Source organism: Panthera leo, chromosome B2 (genome assembly GCF_018350215.1).
Source record: "Panthera leo isolate Ple1 chromosome B2, P.leo_Ple1_pat1.1, whole genome shotgun sequence".
In the NCBI taxonomy this organism is placed as follows: Eukaryota; Metazoa; Chordata; class Mammalia; order Carnivora; family Felidae; genus Panthera; species Panthera leo.
Genome location: NC_056683.1, coordinates 39,072,816 through 39,095,361, shown reverse-complemented (window position 1 = coordinate 39,095,361; position 22,546 = coordinate 39,072,816). Strand labels below are relative to the sequence as shown.

The 22,546-nt window shown below is 46.9% G+C and overlaps 2 protein-coding genes across 7 annotated transcripts; one reads left to right on the top strand and one right to left on the bottom strand.

Annotated features, from left to right (window-relative positions):
* Positions 1-30: 30 nt before the first annotated feature.
* OARD1 (O-acyl-ADP-ribose deacylase 1) lies at positions 31-6,066 on the top strand. 6 transcript variants are annotated; one of them, XM_042938686.1, is made up of 6 exons: positions 40-374; positions 1,153-1,232; positions 1,760-1,904; positions 2,837-2,895; positions 3,923-4,035; positions 5,405-6,066. In XM_042938686.1, the coding sequence occupies exons 2-6, from the start codon at positions 1,194-1,196 to the stop codon at positions 5,505-5,507; spliced, it is 459 nt and encodes a 152-aa protein (XP_042794620.1). In that variant the 5' UTR covers positions 40-374; positions 1,153-1,193; the 3' UTR covers positions 5,508-6,066. The 6 variants fall into 6 exon arrangements, with proteins under 6 accessions (XP_042794624.1, XP_042794623.1, XP_042794620.1 ...); XM_042938684.1 differs by having other exon boundaries at positions 42-522; XM_042938687.1 differs by lacking the exon at positions 40-374 and adding an exon at positions 555-890.
* A 1,893-nt stretch (positions 6,067-7,959) lies between these two features.
* APOBEC2 (apolipoprotein B mRNA editing enzyme catalytic subunit 2) lies at positions 7,960-19,761 on the bottom strand. The gene is made up of 3 exons (XM_042938671.1): positions 19,595-19,761; positions 11,335-11,899; positions 7,960-8,669 (listed from the first exon to the last, which is right to left on the bottom strand). Exons 1-2 carry the CDS (start codon positions 19,759-19,761, stop codon positions 11,356-11,358), a joined length of 711 nt encoding a protein of 236 aa, XP_042794605.1. The 3' UTR covers positions 7,960-8,669; positions 11,335-11,355.
* Between the last annotated feature and the right edge of the window lie 2,785 nt (positions 19,762-22,546).

Here is a 22,546-nt window from a genome sequence, read left to right as displayed (position 1 = left end):
GAGCCACGCCCACTTTCCTGATTCGACACCATTTCCAGCAGAAGGAATACGCAGGCGCCTTCTGGACGCGCCAGATCCTTGAACTCAAACACCGCCCTAAACATAGTACTACGCAGGCGCTAACTATCTTCTTTGCCAACTGCCCACCCCCTTCTCTGCGGTGGCTGGAGACACACCCCTGGGGCTAAGGCGCAAGCGCCGTTCTTCCCCACTCGCGGCGGGCTATCTCGTTACGCATGCCCGGGCGGCGGCGGGACTTTCCACGGATTTTACCGCCGGAAGTTCGGCGGCCATTACCAAAGAGTGCAAGTTCGGCTGGCTTGCTAGAGAGGCTTGTTTCCGCCCCGCTCCCGGGTGGTGGGCGGCCATTTTAGGTGCGTGCAATTAAGGGCTGTGGCTGGATTGGTTCTGTGTCTGGGTTCGTCCGCTGCTTCCCACCTACCAGGGCTGGATCCGGAGCCCTTCCCCGTGGGGCGGGACTTCGCAACGGCCGACTCCTTTCCAGGTGGAAGGGTAACCCCGGTATGTTGGGGCTTTGAGGGAGCCTTCTCTCTCCTTCCCACGGGACCCTACGACAGGCCCTGTTCCTTCGCTGACCTGCCCTAGGGTGGGAGACAGAACAGGAGGCCTCTCTAGACTCCTTCCCCGTCCCCCCCCACGAGCAGATGGGGGCGAGCCTTCCTTGAGAGGCCTCCTTCCCTCTCCACGCCTGCGGTTCGGCGGTACAACTCCCCTGGTCCAGACACTCCTCGGTTGCTCAGCGGGACTGTGGCCAAGTCCCTCCTTTTGTCTCGTGTGCCAGACCCACTGGGGAAGTACTTTTGGTTTTGCAGAGAAGAGACAGTCCTGAATCCGCCTTGCCCGGGCGCGGAAAAAGGAGGAGACGAGTGGTAGGGACCGCCTTTACTTCCCCTGGCCGAGCGGGGCGCCCCCAAGGAAAGCGCGAAATGCGAGCGGGGCCCGGCCGCCTCCAGACCTAGCCATCCTTCCTCATTCTTGCCCCAGAAGAATTTTGTATTACTTTCTAGAGCCTGAACGAACTCCCATTCAGCGATAAATGGTGGGGGAAGAAGACTACCAAGTGGGTGGTCAGGGAATTTGAATATAATATGTTCAGGCTGCCTAAGCGTTTTTCCTTTTCCCTTCTCGTAGCTGAAGAAACACCTAAGTTCTGGAAATAGCGACTCAGTATCATGGCCGGCAGCCCTAATGAAGATCCAGAAGGAAGCAGAGTGCGTAACAACTATTAACTTATTGGTGAACTGAAATTCAGAATAATTAAGGTCAAAAGCATAAACACTTTAATTAAAGCCATAATTGAATTGTCTTCCTCCCTCCCCAGCTGATTTGCTTCAGAAAGGCTGATACAGTACGAGGCAGAGATCATGATCACTTTTCTCTTACACATGCTTTAATTTGTTGTAGTTAACTCCTTAAATTCTGCAGCTTTGGTTTTATTTATTTTTTAATGTTTATTTATTTGTTTTGAGAGAGAGCGCGTGCGCACGGGTGCGCATCCCAAGCAGGCTCCACGCTGTTTTTGCAGAGTGGGGCTCAGTGTCAAATCATGAGGTCATGACCTGAGCCGAAATCAGGAGTCGGTCTCTCAACTGACTGAGCCACCCAGGTGCCGCAGCAGATTTGGTTTTAAATCAAGGAGGGGCAGTGGTGGGAAACACAATAAAGGAAAATGAAAGAAATATCTTAAGTGTTTTTCTGTATCAAATAAAACCTTTCTTTCCCCTTCTTCACATTTTAGATCACTTATGTGAAAGGAGACCTTTTTGCATGCCCCAAAACAGACTCTTTAGCCCACTGTATCAGTGAGGATTGTCGAATGGGTGCTGGGATAGCTGTCCTCTTCAAGAAGAAATTTGGAGGGGTGCAGGAGCTGTTAAATCAACGTGAGTTTTGAAAAACAGCTTTACTCGTCCGCCTTGGCTAGATGGTCTTGATCACCTGTTACATTTTAATTATTAGACAGGATATACATGCAGTGGTTCCCAACCACTGAGAACTTGAACTCTTCAGATTAAGGTTTTCCTCTACAAAAATGGCCTACAGTTTGGGTCTTCATCACACCAAACTTGAATTCTCATAAACGTTTCTAATCTCTTCCTCTGTCATAAAACTTTGTTGATATTACTTCAGTTTTCTGAAACTTTTAATAACGGAAGTGCTTAACAAAGTCCATAGGTGTTAACTAGGCATTCAAGATTCTGTCTACCCATATTTTACTTACTCCTCAAAGAGGAGTTTAAAACCTCTTCCTTACGGATCGTTCCCATCACTTTACCAGTGATTTTAAACCAGAGACAGGAGTTAGAATCACATGCAGAGCTTTGGCAATAGTTGCTCAGATCACGGTCCAGGCTTATCGGGTCAGAGACTCCACTGGTGATTCCATTAAAAGTTTATACTGCTTTTTATTGTAGTTCTTTGTAAACGGGACACCTTCCCTTCATTGAAAGCTCTTCACCAATTAGGAACTTTTACACATCTCTGTGCTCCATAATGCTTAACACAGTAACTCTTTATATGTAAAAGAAAAAGTTATTAAAAGTTTTTTAAGTGAATAAGTAAGGGTTTATTTGAAAATATGGGCAGGACGGGATAAGAGGAAAACAAGACTGAGAAAATGGATAAGAAAGCTGGAAGTTAAGGAAGGCTGATAAGAAACAAAGTGTTAACAGAGACCCTAGGTTTCTTCAGAGTTGAAATTATTGTTTAGTACTAAAGTCAACTCAAATCTGTAAAGATTTTATTTTAAATTGAAGAATGCAAATCGGTGTTGTTTTTTTAAATACCTTTCTACTATTAAATAACTTTTTTGTAGAAAAGAAATCTGGAGAAGTGGCTGTTCTGAAGAGAGATGGGCGATATATATATTACTTGGTAAGATGAGGGTCAGTTCTTACGGTGTTCTAAGGACTGGATGTGGGCTGCTGCATTTGTGTTGCTCGTGATGTTCCGTTCTAGACAGACAAAGATGGCCACAACTTCTGATCCATGCCAGCTCAGATCCAGTGGTGGTGGCTATTGGGAGCACTGCGTTAGAAAGGAGCACGAGGCTGCCTCCCAGCTCCACTGTGACAACTACCAAAAGCCTGTGTTCTAAGACTTGGAAAAATTAGGGATGTCCCCCGTGCCTTAATTCTTTCCTAATTATGGTGAGATAGAAACATATCTCAAAAGATGGATATCCCAAAGGAGTTTTTCTTTTGTTCTTCCCTCTCAAATGCAGTGCCTAGTATTACTTAGCTCTTTTCCTGCCTTCTGCCTCAATGTGGGATTCTTCCACTGTCCATATGTCCTTTAGGCCCTGGAAGGAGTGTGGCTGCTTGGTGATGGTGCTGAGCGACTTAGAGCAGCCAACCCACTACAAGTCTGATCTGGATAGCACACTGAACAGGGACATGCCTTAAGCCCTTGGGATGCTGTCCTTAAGGTCGATGTGACTTCCAGTCTTGTTTGGAACACTACCAGTTTCTTTTTGTTCTTTATAGAGAAATGAAAAGCAAACAACTGTGGTTTCTAAATAAATAGACTTAACAGGAAGTTTTTAGGTGGTATGGGTTCTTTCTTGTTACAGATACATTGCTTATCTCTTGGAAGTGGCACAGAGACTTTGACCTACCTTGTTTAAAAACAATAGACAATAGGCACGGCCTGCTAATCTCCTGGGCTTCCTGGGAAAAGGAAAAGTTATTACATGGTGCTCTCTGGGTTTCTCAGGCCCTGTTTAGTGGATTTTCCTGAGGGCCTCCCATAACTGGAAGGGACAATATGAGATTTGTCCTGCTCTAATGAATTCTGAAAGTATATAGTTTTTTAATGATCAGGATGTTGTGAGAATGTGATAGCTTTTCTTTGGCTATCATTTTGGACTAATGGAAGTTTTAAATTCATTCTTTGTACTCAGATTACAAAGAAAAGGGCTTCACATAAGCCAACTTATGAAAACTTACAGAAGAGTTTAGAGGCCATGAAGTCCCACTGTCTGAAGAATGGAGTCACCGACCTCTCTATGCCCAGGCAAGGAAATCCAGGGCCCCGAATGAATACTTGTAATCGAGTGGTGACATTTGCTGTCTTACCGGGAGACAAATGACTTGAAACCCTAACTCAAAATACAGGCTTAAAAGTGGACAAATTTAAAAGCTTTTTAACATCACCAGTGAACCAGTTGTCAGACCTCAGGCCACGTTTTACCCATTTCTTAGCCTGTGTTGAATGAATCAGAATAATTAAAACACACAGCCTGCTTAGTCGGGAGGACATGTTGTTGAGTCCTCTCTGTTGAATCTGGACATCTTCTATCTAAGGCTGAGACTCTGTTCTTGAAGGAGTAAAAGCTTAAGAGCCAAATCTGAGCAATTGTGATTTTCTTCTGGGCCACTTCAGGTATCCCAAGCCCGTTAATCTGGTACAGAAAAAGTTGTAAATTATCACTGCCTTCTAATCTGCATGCTTGTTTTGTAGTCCATGTGGGTAGTAGCCAGAGGATACGTCACTTATGTAATGTCTTAGACCCTAGCTATTGGGAACTTAAGGGAATGACATTGGGGGTTCAACATGCTCTTTACTTTCATTTTAGGAAATAGGCTTGGGGTCATTTCTCTTCCTGTCAGTCTAGTTTTTAGTCAGTGCTGACCATGCATGCAGGTTTGTTCCAAGCTCCACGTTAACTATAAATGTGGCTACAAGGTCCCTCATCTTACCTTGGGCTTTAATGTATTCATGTCTTATGTATCAGAAATTGTTGGGTGTTTTTATCACAGTTTTTTCAGGGATTTAATTATGTGAAATTAGCAATGTTAAGTCTTCTTTTTTTTTCCTGTAGGGATATTGAGGATCAATAAGGTAACATCTTAGAAGAAAGGTGCCAGGTAGTAGTAGAGTTTTATGGGCTGATTGATGTTTCACCAGGGTGTTGCAAAGACTGAAATGCAATCAGCTCAGGACTTCCTGACATTTTGTTTTGATTTCCTTTTTGCAGAGATCCTGTCCTTTGTCCTTCTTTTTACCTTCCTTCACCTTCCATTCCTTTATCATAAGTGTATTTTAAAAATACCAGCTAGTTTTTATCAATAGATCTAGAACGATAGTGAGGTTCCCATATCACCGCAGTTATACATTTTCTAAATGTAGCCTCAAACAATTGAGAAGTGGTACCTTATTAGGCAAAAGAGAAGTGACAGCTATTGGATGTTGGGGCTGTCTAGGAACAGCCTTAGGTGACTCACAACAGGAATTAACTTGCGGACTCCTGCCATAGCTGCCTAGGTGTGAGGCCAGATCATTTGTCTTTTTGCTTTCAGTGGGTACAGCCTAAGGGAAGTGGAAAGAAGTGACTTCTCAGATAGCTTCACCACAACCAGCGGAGATGTTTTGTCTTTTTCAGGATTGGATGTGGTCTTGATCGTCTGCAATGGGAAAACGTATCTGCAATGATTGAGGAGGTGTTTGAAGCAACAGACATCAGAATTACTGTGTACACACTCTGAACAGACGGGCGCTTTGGATGTGTCCACATTCTCCTGTTTTAACCCCTACTGGACCATAGCACTGGGTGAACTGGCCTATTTAAGTCCTCGGTCAGGGGAAGTTTCATGTGAAGTAGTCTGTGTCACAGGCCAGACTTGGGTTGCTGTATTCTCATGATTGGACTGGAACTGTGGAGGAGGGATTGCTTGGGAAATGTTGCTGTGATGTTTTTTGCAAGAAGGTAAGGAGTAGATGGCCTGATAGGAGGCAAGGAAACCGGATGTTGGGCCTCTGACCCGTTTTCTCCGGGATGCTTCCTGACTTGTTTGGCTTGCCACTGGGTGGCAGCATTGATTATACTTCTCTGCTGTTTAAGAGAAATTTCAGGAAGGATGAACATTTCAGTTAATTTTCCATCTTTTGTCATTTGTGAGTTTGCTTAGTGTTAATCTAATGTCATGTTCATCCTAGGAGAGAGTGATGGGTTTTGTTTTGTTTTAATTACAAAGATGAGTGTTATGTTGTTAACAAGATATTTGTGGTGACAGAAATGGAAGAATAAATATCTTTTCTTTTGGGGTCTAGTGAGGTTCTGTACACACATCTGTTGTTCTGGACCTGGGTAATGGAAGATTCGCCTGAAAATTAATTGGGAGAAATCAGACAAAGGGTCCAGGGGGAAGAGCAGCAAGGTGAGAAGAAATCAGAATGGACAAGAACTGTGGGTCAGTATTTCTGGAAAGGAGGGTTTAGAATCCCTTCCTGGTGAACTCTTTCTTCTTCCACCACAAAGCTTCTGTGACTGAACGTGTATGAATTCAGCCATGAAACAAATGAGGTAACATATAGTAAATGCCTGCTGAATTGCTCAGGGCAGAGTAATGACTCAACAAATCAGCAGCTCTCAACAAAATCCTTATGAATCTTTTTAAGAAAAAGGCCCACTTCCTTCAGAAATTCTAGTTTGGTAGTTTGGGGTGGGGTGGAGGGCTGGCTATATTTCTTTGTGCTTTTAAGCAGCAGAAGGTTATGGTGTGCAGCCAGCTGGGATGGAGAATAGTAAATATTAGTCCCCTTTTCTTTCTAAGCTAAGAGAGCACCACTTTATCCACTCCTGTGCTCATGGTGAAAGAGTATGTCCCCGGATTCAGTATCAAAGATGTTGGGAAAACTCGTGGAATTTTCTGTTTTACCGTTACTATGGTATTAAAAAAAGGGCACCTGGCTGGTTCAGTCAGTAGAGCATGCAGCTCTTAATGGCAGGGCCTTGCATTCAAGCCCCACATTGGGCATACAGCCTACTTGAAATAAAAAAAATTAAAGTTAGGGGTCCCAGGGTGACTCAGTCAGTAGAATGTCCCGACTCTTGGTTTTGGCTCAGGTCATGATCTCATGGTTCTTGGGTCTGAGCCCCATATCACCACGGAGTCCACTTGGGATTCTCTCGTTCCCTCTCTCTCTGCCCCTCCCCTGCTTGCATGCTGGCTCTCTCGCTCTCTCAAAATAAATCAGCTTTTTTTAAAAAGTTAAAATAGCGAGACCAACTATTGATTTTCTCCCTAGAGTGAATTCTGGGTCTGTCCTGGGACTTGCTGCTTACTCAAGATAAAAGAACTGGTTTTCAGAAGGGAGTTGCTGAAACACTATGGAAACACCAGTTAAATATAATCTTTGTACTTTAGACTCGTGTTCTTATCACACTGCAGCCTGATAGGAGGCAGCAGTTTCAAAAAGTACTTCACTTTTGTATCTCTGGAACAGACAAGTTCATGTTGTTGGGTAGGGGTAGTGCAGGGCCAAGTTCATTGTTAGGCTTTCTTGAAGCTTCACTTCTGTCCACATATGGTAAAACCGAAGGGGGAAAAAGAAATGTCTAAATACACAACACAGAGAATGAGAGTGGGATGGTAAGAGCAAACTTAGAATGAAAGTATTTTGTTTATGCAAATAAATCTTTGCTTTTGGCTCAAAACATTGATTTTGTAGGCTTCTACATTTAAAGGAATTAGGGTTAATTTTTTTCATGGAGTATGAGCCTTGATGATTCTTTGAACAAAGACTAGTCTTGTGGAGGATTGGCTGTAAGTGGAATTCTGGGACTCAGCAGGGATACGATAAAGTGCTTTGTCATTTGCATATAGTCTTGGGGTCAAATTCTGATGATTTATCACACTTGAAGCTTGGGAAGAAGAGGCATGGTCTGATAGAATGAGCACATTATTCCTGGAAACCTAGTTAGAGTTTGGCAAACACCCAGAAATTCACATGTGAAATTTTGCTTCTCCATAAGACTCAAGCCTTTTAAGAAACGAGACTTGACACCATCCTGCCATCACCATCGAGTACCACATACCAACTAGTCCTACAGTATGTGTGTCTGAACATTGAGATCCTACTTATCCTTTCCTTAAGACGCTAATTGCTTATTAGTTGGCAGTCGGAACATGGATATCTTGTAAACAGATTTCCCCTGCCTTTGTTTCACCCTCTGCCATATTCCTTGTCTTCAGAGAAGGGAAAAGGCACTCAATTACAAGTAATCACAGAAGAAAATACTGGATAAATGTCAAGACTGGGGTGGGAAGTCCGCCTAGGAGAGTTAGTATCCTGTGTTGCCTGGACAAGCCCTGGATTAAGCCTCCCTTCCACTTTCTAATATCCTGGCTTGGCTCATAGCCTGGGAACGTCCCTATTCCTAGGACTTGTTCACTGTACATAGTAACTTCTAAATGTCCAAGTTCCCTAAAAAACCTGGTCACAGAAAAACCACACCACTTCTTTTATTAATGTTGCTATCTTTCTTTAAAAAAAAAAAAAAAACAAATACACATCCGGACATATTTCAAAGATCTGCACAAACCTTGGGTCTGAGCCTCTTTGCCTCAAAGCAACCCATTTGGGGGAATAATTAGGCCCCTCAGCCCCACAGATGCCTGCGGCCCATATACAGTTGTCATTTTCCTTGCAACTCACTTTTCCCAAGAGCAGCCTTAGAGCAGCCTTAGAGAGAGCCATGGCTTAAATGATTTACAGCATGAGCAGTATATTTAGAGTCCTTGGAGGGCCTGTGCAGAAGGATTGGTTGGTGTCCAATGTTGTCCAGCTCAAGTGGTACTAGGAAGTCAGACATGTCCCAGATGGCCATACATGTCACTGCTGTCTCCTGGTGGCAGCAGGCAGACCTTAGTGAGAAAACAAGAAAGCATGTTACTGAGAGCTCTGCTGGCCCCAATGAAGAGTTTCTTTTGAGCTGAGGTCTCTGTGTGCCCTCCCCAGCAATCTGAATTTCTCCCCCAGTTGCCTGTGATTTCCACTGTTCCCAGTGTTAGGTTTGCTCTATTCATGTTTTGGTGTGGTTCACACAGGGAAAACCCCAGAAGATCTCTACTTTAATTCTATTCTCTTGAGTTAGATACATGGTTAAGTTCTATTCTGTCATTTTTTTTTAAAAGATGGAATAAGAAACGTAGGGCAAATTTTCTTTAACAAATGCCCATTTCTTAGTATTCTAATTAAGCGGAGTTGTTCTTTAGGGCTTTTAGATTACAACTGGATTTCATGCCTTTTTTTTTTTTGTTTTTTTTGTTTGTTTAACTGGGTACATTTTAACCTTTCCCTTCATGAACATGAATAACTCAAATACAGTACAGAGAAGCATGTTAATGGGTCCAGATAATACGGTCATGTACACTAATGGAAAGAGGCTTATAATGTGGAACATGTCCAATAATATTTTATTTTAAAATAATTTGACTTGGAAATGGACTTTCCCCTCAAACTGATTTATCTATTTTACTTCCGTTTAGATTAGCGTAAGATACAACCCTCAATTATCCAAAATTAAAAGCTCCTTTTAATCCTCCTTGAAATGCTTACTTTTTATAGCAGATTTAGCTATCTAATTATTTAACTTAATGGAAAAAACAACGTGCGCGCACAGGTGCGCGCGCGTGCACGCACACACACCCGCATCTCTGAAGACTTGCTGGTTAGGCAGCTGGAAGAAGTGGCCTGTGACTCAGAAAGGCATTTAAGAAGAAAGTATACTATAGTTAAAATTAAGCTACCACTCATCATTCTGGAGTCTGAGTAGGGTTTATAATTACAGTGATAGCACCTACACTAATATAATCCTCAAGGTATTTAAAAGTTTGGTATTTTCAGAAGTCACCCTTAGAAATCTATTTTTATCACTCGCCACCACTAGAGCGGTGTCATATTTTATGTGAACAGAATACCATGTGGCATTATGTGACCATATTCTCACTGAATTCAATGGGCCCTGCTTTTTGTAAAAAATGGCCAAAAATCATGTCCTCTCGGATTGGCAAATGCTCAGCTGGAGAATTATCAGGCACCCTGTGTGTATGTCTAGTAGCAGACGTCTGGCAACATCGAGCTCCAGTACATTGATATTTCCAAAAACGTGTCTGTGAAGCCACATGTTTTCTTAAGAATATTAAGGGTGAGAGACACCAAGAGTGAATTGAATAGCTTCATAGAAGCTTCATAGCTTCATAGAAGCTTCATAGAAGCATGCTGCATTCACATTTTGTTAATATGTGAATTGTTCCAGAATTTAAGTTGGAGAAGAGGGTGGTAAAGACCCTTTCTTCGTTTCTGGAGGATCTTGATCAGTAACTCAGGCCTTGCGAAGGGACTTGGTTATAGCATTTCTGCGGGAGCAAACTAGATCAGACCGAACTCAAAAAAAGTTAGCAAAGGATCTTTTACCCTCTTTCCTGAGGGTAATCGGCCTGTTTCTGTGAGAGTCTAATTTACCCTCAGCAAGAGGCCAAGTTGGCCTTAATTGTGTCCTAATTATTTGCCTAAATAGCTAATCTTTACTTCCAGTTCTATCACATCTTGATGTCTGTAGGAGGCTACTTCTGAGCTGCTGTCTCATTTACAAACATCTTTTTAACCCTTTCTATATTCCTGCATAGAGGAACTTGTTGCTGTGGTATCCCCATTCCTGAATACAGCATTTTTCTATGAGTTCCGCTGAGGTCTTCTCAAAGTAAGAAAAATGTTCTTGTGTTGTATATTCACACCGAAATTATTGGTCTCCTTCAAGGCCAAACCATTTATTTGAAAACATGAAAGCCTCTCTGGCAAAATTAATAATAAGTTGAATACAAATCCGTTTGGGGACTTTCAAAAGTACCCCAAATGAAAAAATTACATTTGAAGGAATGAAAAGCCTACATTACAGGACAATGGAATGGTAAGATTGCAATTGGGGGTGGGAACAGGGCCTCCAGAAGATGTCCAGAGTCAGTAAGTCTGGACTCAACGCCAGTGGGGGCATGCTTCTTGAGGGACAGTCTGACCATGGCAGGTCATTCGGTCTCACCAAAGCTTGAAGATTCCTGTCAACCTTTGAGTATTACAAAGTTCTGGGGAAAGTTCGTTTGATACAACAGGGTAGGAACGAAAAGGGTTTAGGGAGACGAATTTGCAGTTAAGAGAAAAGGAAAACTTGGGATCTTCTAAAATGTGTTTACGGGGCGCCTGGGTGGCTCGGTCGGTTGAGTGTCCGACTTCAGCTCAGGCCATGATCTCACGATTTGTGGGTTCGAGCCCCGCATCGGGCTCTGTGCTGACAGCTCAGAGCCTGGAGCCTGCTTCGGATTCTGGGTCTCCTCCTCTCTCTGCCCCTCCACCACTCGGGCACTAACTCTGTCTCTCAAAAATCAATAGATGTAAAATGTGTTTACAACCACCCCAGAGCAGAGAAGGGAAATTCGTTCCTGGCCAGGCCAAACCTCCCGCACTCTGCCACCTGCCCGCCAGCCTTCGACCCAAGTTCAAGGCTAACAAGACCACAGGGGCGCCGTGACTCACGCAAGGCTGGGCCCGGTGGGCCTACTTCAGGATGTCCGCCAGCTTCTCTTCGTAGTACAGGAAGTTTTCCTGAATGTCCTCCCAGGGCTCAAAGGCCTTGGACTCGCCCTCTTCCTGCTCCACAAAATTCTGCCAGACGTACTCGAAGTCCTGGGGCTTCATGATGCGCAGCCGGCAGCCGGCCTCCTTCAGCCTCCGCAGCGCGGCCTGGACGTCGGGCTCCTCCCACATGAAGAGGCGCCCAACCAGGATGAGCAGGCGCAGGTTCTTGGTCTTGCCGAGGGTCCGCACGATGCGGTCGGCGCAGGCGGCGCAGGGGCTGGACGACACGTACCAGGTGACGTTGTAGCGCACGGCCGGGTCGCAGGCCGGCAGGATGGTGTTGAAGAAGGCCTCCTCGGCGTGGGCGGCGGCGTGCTCGTCCTCCAGGTACCCGCGGGAGGCCTGCACCTGACCCCCCTTGCCCTGCGCTTCCACCACGTAGCAGAGGAAGGTCTTGTTCCGCCCGGAGCTGTACTCCACGTTCCGGAACTGAAACTTAAAGAAGTTGACGGGCAGCCGCTCCCTGTGGGGCGAGAGGGCAGAGGGGACAGGGGAGAAGAAAGAAGGATGAGCGCTTATGTCTAAGAGCAGGTGGCTCTCCAGCCTCGGTGCCTCAGAGACACGTCGGCTCTCCCGGGCAAAGCCGGCCTTGCCCTGGCTAGCATCAGCGACCACACGGCGTGAAAGAATTCAGAAAGGTGTTATCTGGAGCAGGGGAGAGAATTTGGAGGTGTGCATTCAGGTCACCCCAATAGTGAGGGTCTCCAAACGCCCCACCATCCCTCCAACACACAGCACGCGCCTGCATTTCTAAAGCAGTCACTCTCTCGCGGGGGGCTACATAGCCGAATCACCCAGAGGACTCTACAAATGTCAGTGCCTGGGCCCCATGCCAAGGCAATGAAATCAGAAGGTCTGGAGGGAACCCAGGCACCAGCATTAAAAAAACAAACAAACACACCCTCCAGATGATTCTAATAGGTGGCAATGTTGGAAAAGCAGTGTTCAAATAGCAATCTTACAAAGTAGCAAGCATGTAAAATTTCTCATGATAGAGCAAGAGGAAGATTTTGCGGAACATTTCCTGCTTCCATTTCTGGAAGATTTTGCGGAACATTTCCTGCTTCCATTTCTCCTCCTTGTCGCTCATGGCTGTTTCATCTTGGGCCTGGGCTGGCCCACAATGCACAGTGCCCGCCTCTCCAGGTGACTTTCTCAAGTCTGTTATTTCCCTCAGGTGAAGGAGGGTTGTCACACAATAAGTGTCCAAGAAGCTTTTATCTTTGAGGTCAAGCTATCCAAGAGTACCTTGATAGAGTTTAGGTTACATGTAGTATTGAGTCATGTCAAAGTCAAAAAAGACTTGGGGGGTGCCTGGGTGGCTCAGTCGGTGAGGCGTCCGACTTCAGCTCAGGTCATGATACCATGGTTGGTGAGTTCAGGCCCTGTGTCAGGCTCTGTGCTGACAGCTCAGAGCCTGGAGCCTGCTTCGGATTCTGTGTCTCCCTCTCTCTCTGTCCTTCCCCCACTCACACTGTTTCTCAAAAAAGGAATAAATGTCAAAAAAAAATAAGTAAATAAATAAAAAAAGACTTGGCCTCTACCCTCCAGATGCTTATAAGCTAGCAGCTCCACTCTGGCTAAGACAGCTGAGAGCATTTTAATTTTAAATGCACAGGGAGCCATGGAGGACAAGGCACCAAGGTTCTTGAATGTTTAGCCCTGATTTAGGCGGCAGCAGAAAATTGTTACAGCCTCTTGAGTAAAGAAGGACGTAATAAAAGTGACGAGAGGAGGGGATTGAGTACTGGCTTGGAGAGGCTGAATGTTTTCTTTTTTTTTTTCTTAAGTAATCTCTGCAGTTGCCCCAAAAGATACCCTGTGGCAACCATGAACTCTGCTGTTACTGCCCTACATGTCTTCCCTTTCTAACTCCCAGGGCTACAGGGAAATCCCGGATGTCCCAGGGCCTTGTCTTCTTAGGGCTAGGCAGCCAGGTGCCAAAGAGCTGAAAAAACATGAGCTGTTTCCCTGCTGTATTCCCCACCCCCATCGCAAAATTTGCTCCACCCAAGTTCCCATATCTCTTACTGTCAAGTTCAGTTTCCACTGTGGAGATGGATGTGTTTGAGGACCTGGCCCCAGGATTCTTTTGGGTACTATACTTAGCTCTCTAAACCCCTCTGTCCCCAGTCAAATGTGTTTATTATTTACTTAACATTTGGGGAGAATGGATGGCCTAATGGTTCTCCTCTCCTATTTCAATCCCTGTTGGGAATTCATTTATAATGAGCTCTCCCCAGTGAAAGTCACCCTTCAAGACCACGCCTAGATTTTACTGGCTGCTAAATGGTACCTTCACTTTCCAGAGTGGATTTTTTTTTTTTTCTCCTGAGAAGCACAGAGCCTACCTTCCTTGTCCAAACACTTGATGCTCTTCAAGGCCATTTGCCAGACACTCTCCTGCCCCCAAATCTATCCAGAGCCAACCGTATGGTGGATTCTCAAAACCCTTGGAAGTATTCACAACTGTGTGGCTGGTTGGGGGCTTCACCAATAGCTGCCTGTGTGGCCCCTTGGGTTTCCTTCTGGAGCCCCCAAAAGTGTTGCTCCAACTTGGCCAAATGCAGCGCAGTGAGAGTATGAACTTGGCCCAGCATATAGTTACGAGTTGGCTGGCTAGTGTGAGGCTGCTATTTCTCCCAGCCTCTCTTAAGCTCTGATGCTTTCCCCTCCTCCTCTTCCCTCCACAGGAGGAGAAGACCCAGAGAAACCTGAAACCCAAGGGAGAGGAAGAAAGTTCACCTCTCTATAAATATCAGTTTCCCACCCCTCTGGCCAGCAGCCCAATAGCCTACTCTGTGCTTCAGCAGGGCCTTCTGGACTAGGTGCCTAAGGAAGGGAAATGCTTTCAAGGGGCAAAGGAAAGTCAATATTGAAATAAAAGTGGGAGTGTGCGGGGGGAGCTCCTGGGTGGCTCATAGGTTAAGCGTCCAGCTTCAGCTCGGGTCATGATCTCACAGTTCATGGGTTGAAGCTTTGTGTTGGGCTCTGTGCTGACAGCTCAGAGCCTGGTACCTGCTTTGGATTCTGTGTCTCCCTCTCTCTCTCTCTGCTCCTCCCCTGCTTGCACTCTCTCTCTCTCAAAAATAAACATTAAAAAAAAAAAAAAAAGGAAAGTCAGGGAAGGTCTTGGTTCCCAGTCTTTCCTTTCAGCTTGTTCAAAAACTGGGCTTGCTTGGCTTCTCAGTGGGCTTCTTGGTTTTCCAGAAGGACCATAAGGGGCAAATGAGGTCCTTTGGGCCTCCCACAGGCTGAAACAGCAGGCCCTGAAGGGGAACAGAGGTGGGAGAGGGCTGAAAGCTCTCCAGGGAGCTAGACAATATGGTCATCTTGGGTGATTTTATAGAATCACAAAATAAGTCAACACTGTTATGCCTGCTAGTGGAAGGAAGGAAATAGTGACACTAATTTCTTAGATAATCATAAACATCTTTTTTTTCCTAGTAGCATGATGCCTGAGTACCATATTTACTTATAGCCCTTGCTGTCGCCCCCCAGCGGGTGTTTAACTGCTGAAGTGGTGTGTGTGTGTGTGTGTGTGTGTGTGTGTGTGTGTGTGTGTGCGTGCGCGCGCGTGCACGGGTTTATTGGCATGGTGGTCAGGAGAAACATGTGGGTAGCAGATTTCTTCACCTGGGCTCAGTCACTGCTTCAGGCACAGAAACCAACAGTGTTATTCCTTCCCCCCCATTCCCCCTTCTTTAAGCACCACGTCCTCATACTTCCTGCACACAAGTCAATCACACTTCATTTGCAGAGACCCAGGCTACTGGGCATTGCAGTTCTCTAGGCAGGAAACCAAGAATCCTAATATCTGGGAGAGAACATTTGGAGCATGGTCGACTTGATGGAGGGAGCAAGGATGTGAACACATGCAATATATTTATACCGTATTTTTCTCACGTTCATGTTTAAAAATATTTGCGTTCCCTAAGCAGAAATCTATACGGTGAAAGAAAGCAACCCGGAAGGCAGCAGAGACTGGTCTGAGATTAAACATTTGCTCCAAAATAATCCATGGAGTGGAAAATCTACTCACAGGTCATTGAGTGTTGACTTGGCTCAGCTTTCCTCGCCAGACCTTTTGTGCCCTGCTCAAAAGAGGCAAGAGTTGCTGGTTTCAGTTTCCTTCTCCCTTTTCCAGACCACTTTCAAAGTGGATGCTGAGGAGTGGGCACGGTCAGAAGGAGACTAGAAGCAGAGAGTTCTAACAGCCTGACTTCCTAGAGCCCAGATGGGGTTTGCTGGGCTGCTGGCTCCTGATTTGCAATTCTGGATGGGATTCTGCCCTTGGTGAGCCCTGAGCAGCTCACTGCCTTTTTCCTGGGAGGCACTGTCTTCATGCTGGAGCTTTGACCTTCCCCCAGCCTCGGTGGAAGCCAGGGAGGCCAGAATCAGTGGCTGTCTTCTATTCTTTCTGGGACAAGCCTTCCCAACATGCTCTGGAAACCAGGGCAAGGCGTGAGAGGCTTGTGGCATTCACAGCGGAGTCGAAGGCCCTCACTCCTTGCCCTCCCTTCTCCTCTGAACCCTGCATGTCCTCTCTGTGTTCCCCATGTGGCCAGAGCCAACCTCTGGTAGCTAAAGAAGTGGTTGAAAGGAGTCACTGTCTGTGCCATTTATGTCTGTTCCATGCAAATCCCTTTGATAGCAGGTTCAGCTTTATGCAAAATCATATACAACACAACTAGAGACCAACAAAGACAAACACACAGCCAGGGGGCCTGCTAGGTAGAGCCACAGTTGCTCATCACGGGGATGGAGAGATGAGGGGACAACTAGCTCTGATGCCCCAGAGCTTCCCTCAAGCATGCCGAGTTCAGAGAGAGGCACGAACCCGTGGAATTCTCCTCTACACCGAGCGCTGCTGGGTCTTCATGTATCCTGAACTTCTCTCCTCTCAGAAGCCCTCCCTACAATTAGTGCCTTATCCCGATGCCTCGCAGGGAGCCGAACATACAATAGGTGCTTGTTCATCAGTTCAGTTATTTACTTACTCAACAAATACCTATTGAGTGTCTATGAGGAGGTAGGCACTGTTTTTTGTGCTGGGGATAAAGCAGTTAAAAGGCAAAGTCCCTGGCCTCATGGAAGTTAAATACTAGTGGGGGAAATGGGCAGTAAATAAATGATTCCTATTCAGTAAATATTTGTTGAATATAAAAAGCCTCCCATTTATGGCTTTTTAAGATGCAGTGTGGTGATTTGGAGTCAGACACCCCTGGGGTTACACCCTACTCCATCCATTAACTTTGGGCAAATTACTCATCCCTTTGAGGCTTGGTTTTCCCATCTGAAAGATAGGTCGAGTGATCCACCCTCTTAGAGTTTGGACAATGGTCAACACGCAAGAAATTAAACCTGGTACTGATGGATGGTGCCTTCCCTGGGCCTCAAATCTTACCCCTCAGAGCTCAATCTTAAGCATAACCAAATCCGAGCCCTTTCTACTCTTCCTTTTGTGTTTAGAGGGTTCTTTCTTTCCTTGGTGTGCTGGTTCAACACCCAGTTCTATGAGAGAAAGAAAGAGAGAAAGGGGGGAAGAGGGAAAGGAAAAGAAAAGGAAAGGAAAGGAAAGAGAAAGAAAGAAAGAAAGAAAGAGAAAGAAGAAGAAAAGGAAGAGAGAAAAAAAGAAAGGAAGGAAGAGAGAAAGAAAGGAAGGAAGTCAGTCGTGATTTCTAACATTTGTTGATTTCTGCAAATACTCCCACTATAGAGATTTCAAGAAACCAACATGAAGTCACTGAATGCAAAATTGGAAAGAGATGCATACAGGCCGTTCTCATCGTGAGTTGGCTTTGGCACACCACGACAGTTTTTGACCTTTTTCTAGCACTTCCTACCATGTTATTTTGTTAATGTTCTTAGGTCTGCTTTCTATCTTGAGTGCCGTATTCAAGCCAGAATCGTGACAAATGGGGCATATCTCCTTATTCCTACCTGGTACGCCTTCCTCACCTCACCTCACCTCTGTCTGCTCCCTCTTCTGCTAGTTTGTGGCCCAAATCTAAGGAGCCGTGTAGACAGACCCATCCCCTCTGGGAGTCTAGGCTAGGAGAGGAGCTGCTTTGCTGACCTCCTTGATGCCAGGGTATCTGGAGAGGAAAAGAGGGGAAAGTTGTTCCCTCATCCTGTCCGTGCACAGACAGACCCGCACCTCTGGGCTATTTTAAGCCATCTGTTTACCCAGAGGGGCCCAGGAGACAGATCTCCACAGCTGTTACTTATGGCCAGGAAACTCTCAGGGCTCCACCTCCGTCCTGAACTGCTTTCAGAGCACCCAGAAGACTACCTTGCTGCACCTCTTTTTCTGCGCCTTGGGTCAGAGAAGGCTCTGAGTAGACCTCACAGATGGAGGCAGGTGGAGCCCTGTTTGGGAAATCTGGGACTCAGAATGAATAAGAGGCCTTGGAAAGAACACTTGGCTGGGGTCAGAAGAAGACTGCTACGTACTGGTTCTGTGGTCTTGAACAAATTACTGAGGCTCCCTGACTCAGTTTCCCTATCTGTAGAGTGGCAATAATATAACCCCCTCTCCCAGCCCTGTGCTGAGGGTTGAATGGGCTCATGCCAGTGCGAGTATATGTAAACTGGATGAATGTAAACTGGATGAACGTAAACTGCACCAGAGGATTTAACCCTTAGGACCAACCACCCTGGGGCCGCAAAGCATGTTCAACTGAACACACATGGTCTAATTCTGTTCTGGACCTATCCTGCCCCTGCGCTGGGGAGATCATAACACTGCATAGAGTGGGTGTGCATGTGCTGGTGTGTGACCAAGGGCAGCACAGACCAGCAGCCTTAGAGGTTAGAAAATGGATCTCTTCCATAGGGAGCCACTGGATTGCGGCCTCCTGGCCTGGTAGCCCTAGGCCCTCCCTAGGTCTATATTAGTCTGTGCTCCTCTGTTCCTTTAATCCTAGGGGGAGGGTGACATTGGTCGGTTGGGCACGGGTGAATGCAAGTTCCAGGCTCTCGCCTGAATTCTTCCTTTAGGAACTAGGATGCATTTTCCCCTCAGGTTCTCGTAGAGATCAGAAAATATCTGAGCTGGAAGGGACCTTAGGGATCAACTTAGTGTAACTTCCTCATGTCACAAATGAAAAAACTAAGGCCAGGACTGGAAAATCACTTGCCAAGCTTCAAACAGCAAGTCCAAATGGCCACCCAGGCTCCTCTGCCCCCTGAGGACATCATGCCTCCATTTTTCCTGAAATTTCTCCTAGTGTGGACCCTCCTCTGTTTGTGGTCATTGTTGGGACTCCCATGAAGGAAGCCCGGGAGCTGAGGGAGGGAATATGGCTCTATGTATCCCCTTTTTCTTTGCCTATGATCTTTGCAGGGTCTTCTGCAAAAGGAACAGAGAGGAAAGAGGAGGAAGGACCACTTGGTGCTATTCCTGGAGATGTCATAATATGGACAAAACAGAGGGACCCTGTATGTAGGCCTCTCTTTGGGGCCTGGAGACCGTTTGCTCAGGGTCCTTGTTCCTCTGGGCTGTGGCTGAGGGTGGAATGCCTCTTCTGCCCAGAAGCTTCTGGCCCTGGACTGTTACCTGTGCTGTAACTATTGTTTCCCTGGGGGTGGATATGAAGAACCCGTGGGCAGATTCAATTCTATAAGGGGGAAAGAAAAATGCTTCTCACTCAGGCTTGGGAAAGGGTGGGTCTGTTTTCCCTGTCTCAGGATCTTTCACTCCAGAGAGAAGCTCTAAAGAAAGAGTGAGAGCTATACAGATAGAGGAGAGGCCCTCTCAGCAACAGAGAGAAGTCGAGGGAGGAGGTACTTTGGGGCCATCTTTAAATATGCCTGTGTCATCCCCTGTCCTTACCACACTCCCTAGGACTCGACAGCCTGTATCTGGAGAGGCAGGAGGCATCCTGGTACCAGGAGGCCCAAGCGTGGTTTCATTCTCTGGGCCCTTGCCTCTAAGGAGCTGCCCTCCCTCCCCCTGGTTAGAGGGTCCAAAGTGTCACCCCGAGAGGCCAAGCGAAATTTGCAGCTGTGTCCCCCGCAGCCCCTACCATGCATGGTAGGCTCGTGGCTGCAGGTCTGTGACCCTGACCCCTACTATTCCCATCCTAAATTCCCCCAGCCTGCCCCAGCCCACACTCTTCTAGGGAGAGGGACCCGGCCCACACCCAGGTCTCACCCTGTGACGATCTCAAAGGGAGGCAGTTCAATCAGCTCCTTCAGCTTCTCAGGGTCGTCCAGATCTTCCAGATCCTCACCGTTCTGGGAGGCGGGTGCAGCGGGTGCGGCGGGCGCAGCAGCCGCAGCGGCCGCAGCAGCCGCAGCGGCCTCTTCTTTCTGGGCCATGGAGGGGCTGTGGCTCCGCAGTCACTGAGAAAGGGGAGAGGTGGTGAGTTTCCCGGGCCAGGGCCTGGCGGCAGAGGCCCAAGCAGCTGTCAGCAGCTAAATCTGCCTGGGGACGACGGGAAGAGCACCGGGCAGGCCAGGCTTAGTGTTCTCACCTCCTGGCCACAGGCTTTATAACCAGAGCCCTCTGCCCCTCCCCCAGGCCCTCGCCCTCTATCTTTTTTTAATTGAGTGACAGCGGGTGCCGGGATGGGGGGAATGGAAACTCTGGCCATTAGTATCCCCTATTTATCAGGAGGCAAAGACAGGAAGCTGGCAGGTGGGGATGGCGAGGCCTCCTCTCCCTTCCCCCACTAGCTCACACATGTATTCATCCTCTTCCCCTCCACCTTACATCCTTCCCTCTGTTTCCCATGCAACCTTTCCAGCTTCACTGGCGGGGGTGGGTGGCGTGGAAAAAGGGGCCTACAGGTGAGCATCCTGAGATTTGGGGGAGATGCTCTCAGAAGTGTAAGCAGGATGAGGTTTGTGTTGAACGGGGTGCTTGTAGAGACCCACCCCCTCCCCCACTGGCGGGTTCAGGAAAGGAGCATCCTGAGACGGGGTGGGATAAGAGCTGCCAATTTGGAAAGAAACTGTGAGCTGTTACTTAAAGGGAACAGACGCCGATTTGCCTGTTATGAACCCATAATGCAGTGTCGGTTTGGGAGCCTCCAGTAGTTAGCGATATTGCTGTTTACGAGCTCCAAGGGTTTTGAAAGAAGACAGGCAGTGAGTTTCGTGGTTTATGTGTGAAATCAGACTGTCAACAGCCATGGGAGGCAATCTGTATCATCCTGTGTTTCACATAGGGAAACTTGGACTCCCAGAAGGGCTGGTTAAAGGCCTTGCCTAAGGCCATGCAGCCCCGAAAGTGGCAAGTCAGAATTCCAACCCAGGCCTTTGTATCCCAGAGGCCAAACATTTGACCTCCATGGTATGTTCCCTCTCGGTCAGTCCTTTATTCCTTTAACAAATATTTGTTGAGTACCTACTATATGCCAGGTGCCAGTTCTGGTATTGGGACTATGGCACAGAACAAAACAGATGAAAACCCTTGCCCCCACAGAGCTTGAGGGGGCTGGACAATCAGTAAGATAAGTGATATACATATAGGCTATTTGCAGGTGCGAAGTGCCAGGGAGAAAAGGCAGGTAAGGTGAGGGGGACGGAAGTGACAAGAGGTGATGTTATATTTTTATAGAGTGGCCAGGCAAGCACTTTGAAAAGGAAACAACTAAGAGCTGAAGGTTGTGAGGGGAATAATCATATGGATATCTAAGGGGAAAGTGTTCCAAGGGGAGGAAGAGCCGGTGTAAAGGCCTTGGGGAGGCAGCGTTCCTTGTGTGTTTGCGGAACAAGCAAGGACACCTGGGCGACTGGAGAGTCCTGGGAGATGAGGCCAGAGAGATAAGTGTGGGTGAGATAGGTGCGACCTTATGGGCTACTCTAAGGGCCTTGACTTTTTCTCTGAGTGATATGGGAAGCCCCTGTCTTTGAACACATGAGAACATGGTCTGACTTATATTTTTACAGGATCAGCCAGGCTGCTTGGTTGAAGATAGACCAAAGAGCAGAAGCAGAGGGACCAGTTCTAAGCCTATTGAAAGTAATGAGAGACCTGGGGCCCCTAGAAAAATCCCTGAGCTGAAATAGCATTGGAAGATGGACAGATACCTTTTTGCAGATTCATATCATGGATGCTTAGCAGGGGCCACAGGCATTCATGTTTGGGGCACTGCAAATACTCTAGGACATTCTCAGGGCAGTGGAAGGGTGGGGTCACGGTCACTAGAGGTTGAAAGTGAGGAAACTGAGAACACTGGGCACTGGTCAGAACCATGCTCCAAGTGGGACTGGGTGGTGGTGGTGGAAAGGGAGCATACCTTTCCACAGTCTGACTAGACAATAGGAGTCAGGTCAGTTTGGAGTATTGGGGGTTCTCTTCCCAGAGAATCCTGAGTAGCACAGTGCCCTGTATGATGCCCAAGCATTGTGGTTTGCTTGGATGGTCATAATTTCTACCTGCTGTCCAGGTATAGTTACTACTCATGCCCCATCCACTCCCCATAGCGCTCTGGTATCGACAATCAACCCTATGGTCACCCGACCTGATTGGCTGATTACTGAAGGCACTTGTGCAGAGATTATTTTTCTCAGGCGTTTTTCTGGGGGTGTAAAACAGGGTGGTAGTGGTAGTGCCCGAGTCCACAAAGAAAAGGCAGTGATCGCGGGTACAAGGCAAACACACGTTATTACGATTCTGGTCATCACACACACACACACACACACATACCATTTAAATGCGAAGGGTTCACTTCCTTCGCTTATTTGACCAACACTTATAAAGGGCTCCTGCGTGCCATGCACTGTAGGAAATACCAAGAACACAGAGACGCAGGAGGTACAGCCTCACCGGGAGCTCACAGGACTTGTTGCAAGGGGGGCACTCAAGCATGCATCATTTCATTCCGTTCTCACGCCAGTCTCACACAGGCGGGTAATACCGGCCTCGTTTTGCAAGTAGGGACCTGCCGCTCCGGGAGGTGAAGTGATTTGCACAAGATCACACAGGGATTTAAGTCTGGGTCCTCTGAGCATACTTCTTATCCCCAGGACTGCACCCAGCCAGCTCTGATGAATATATGTCTTTTTTTTTTTTTAACATTTTATTCATTTTCTGAGAGACAGAGCATGAGTGTGAAAGGGGCAGAGAGAGGGAGACACAGAATCCGAAGCAGGCCTC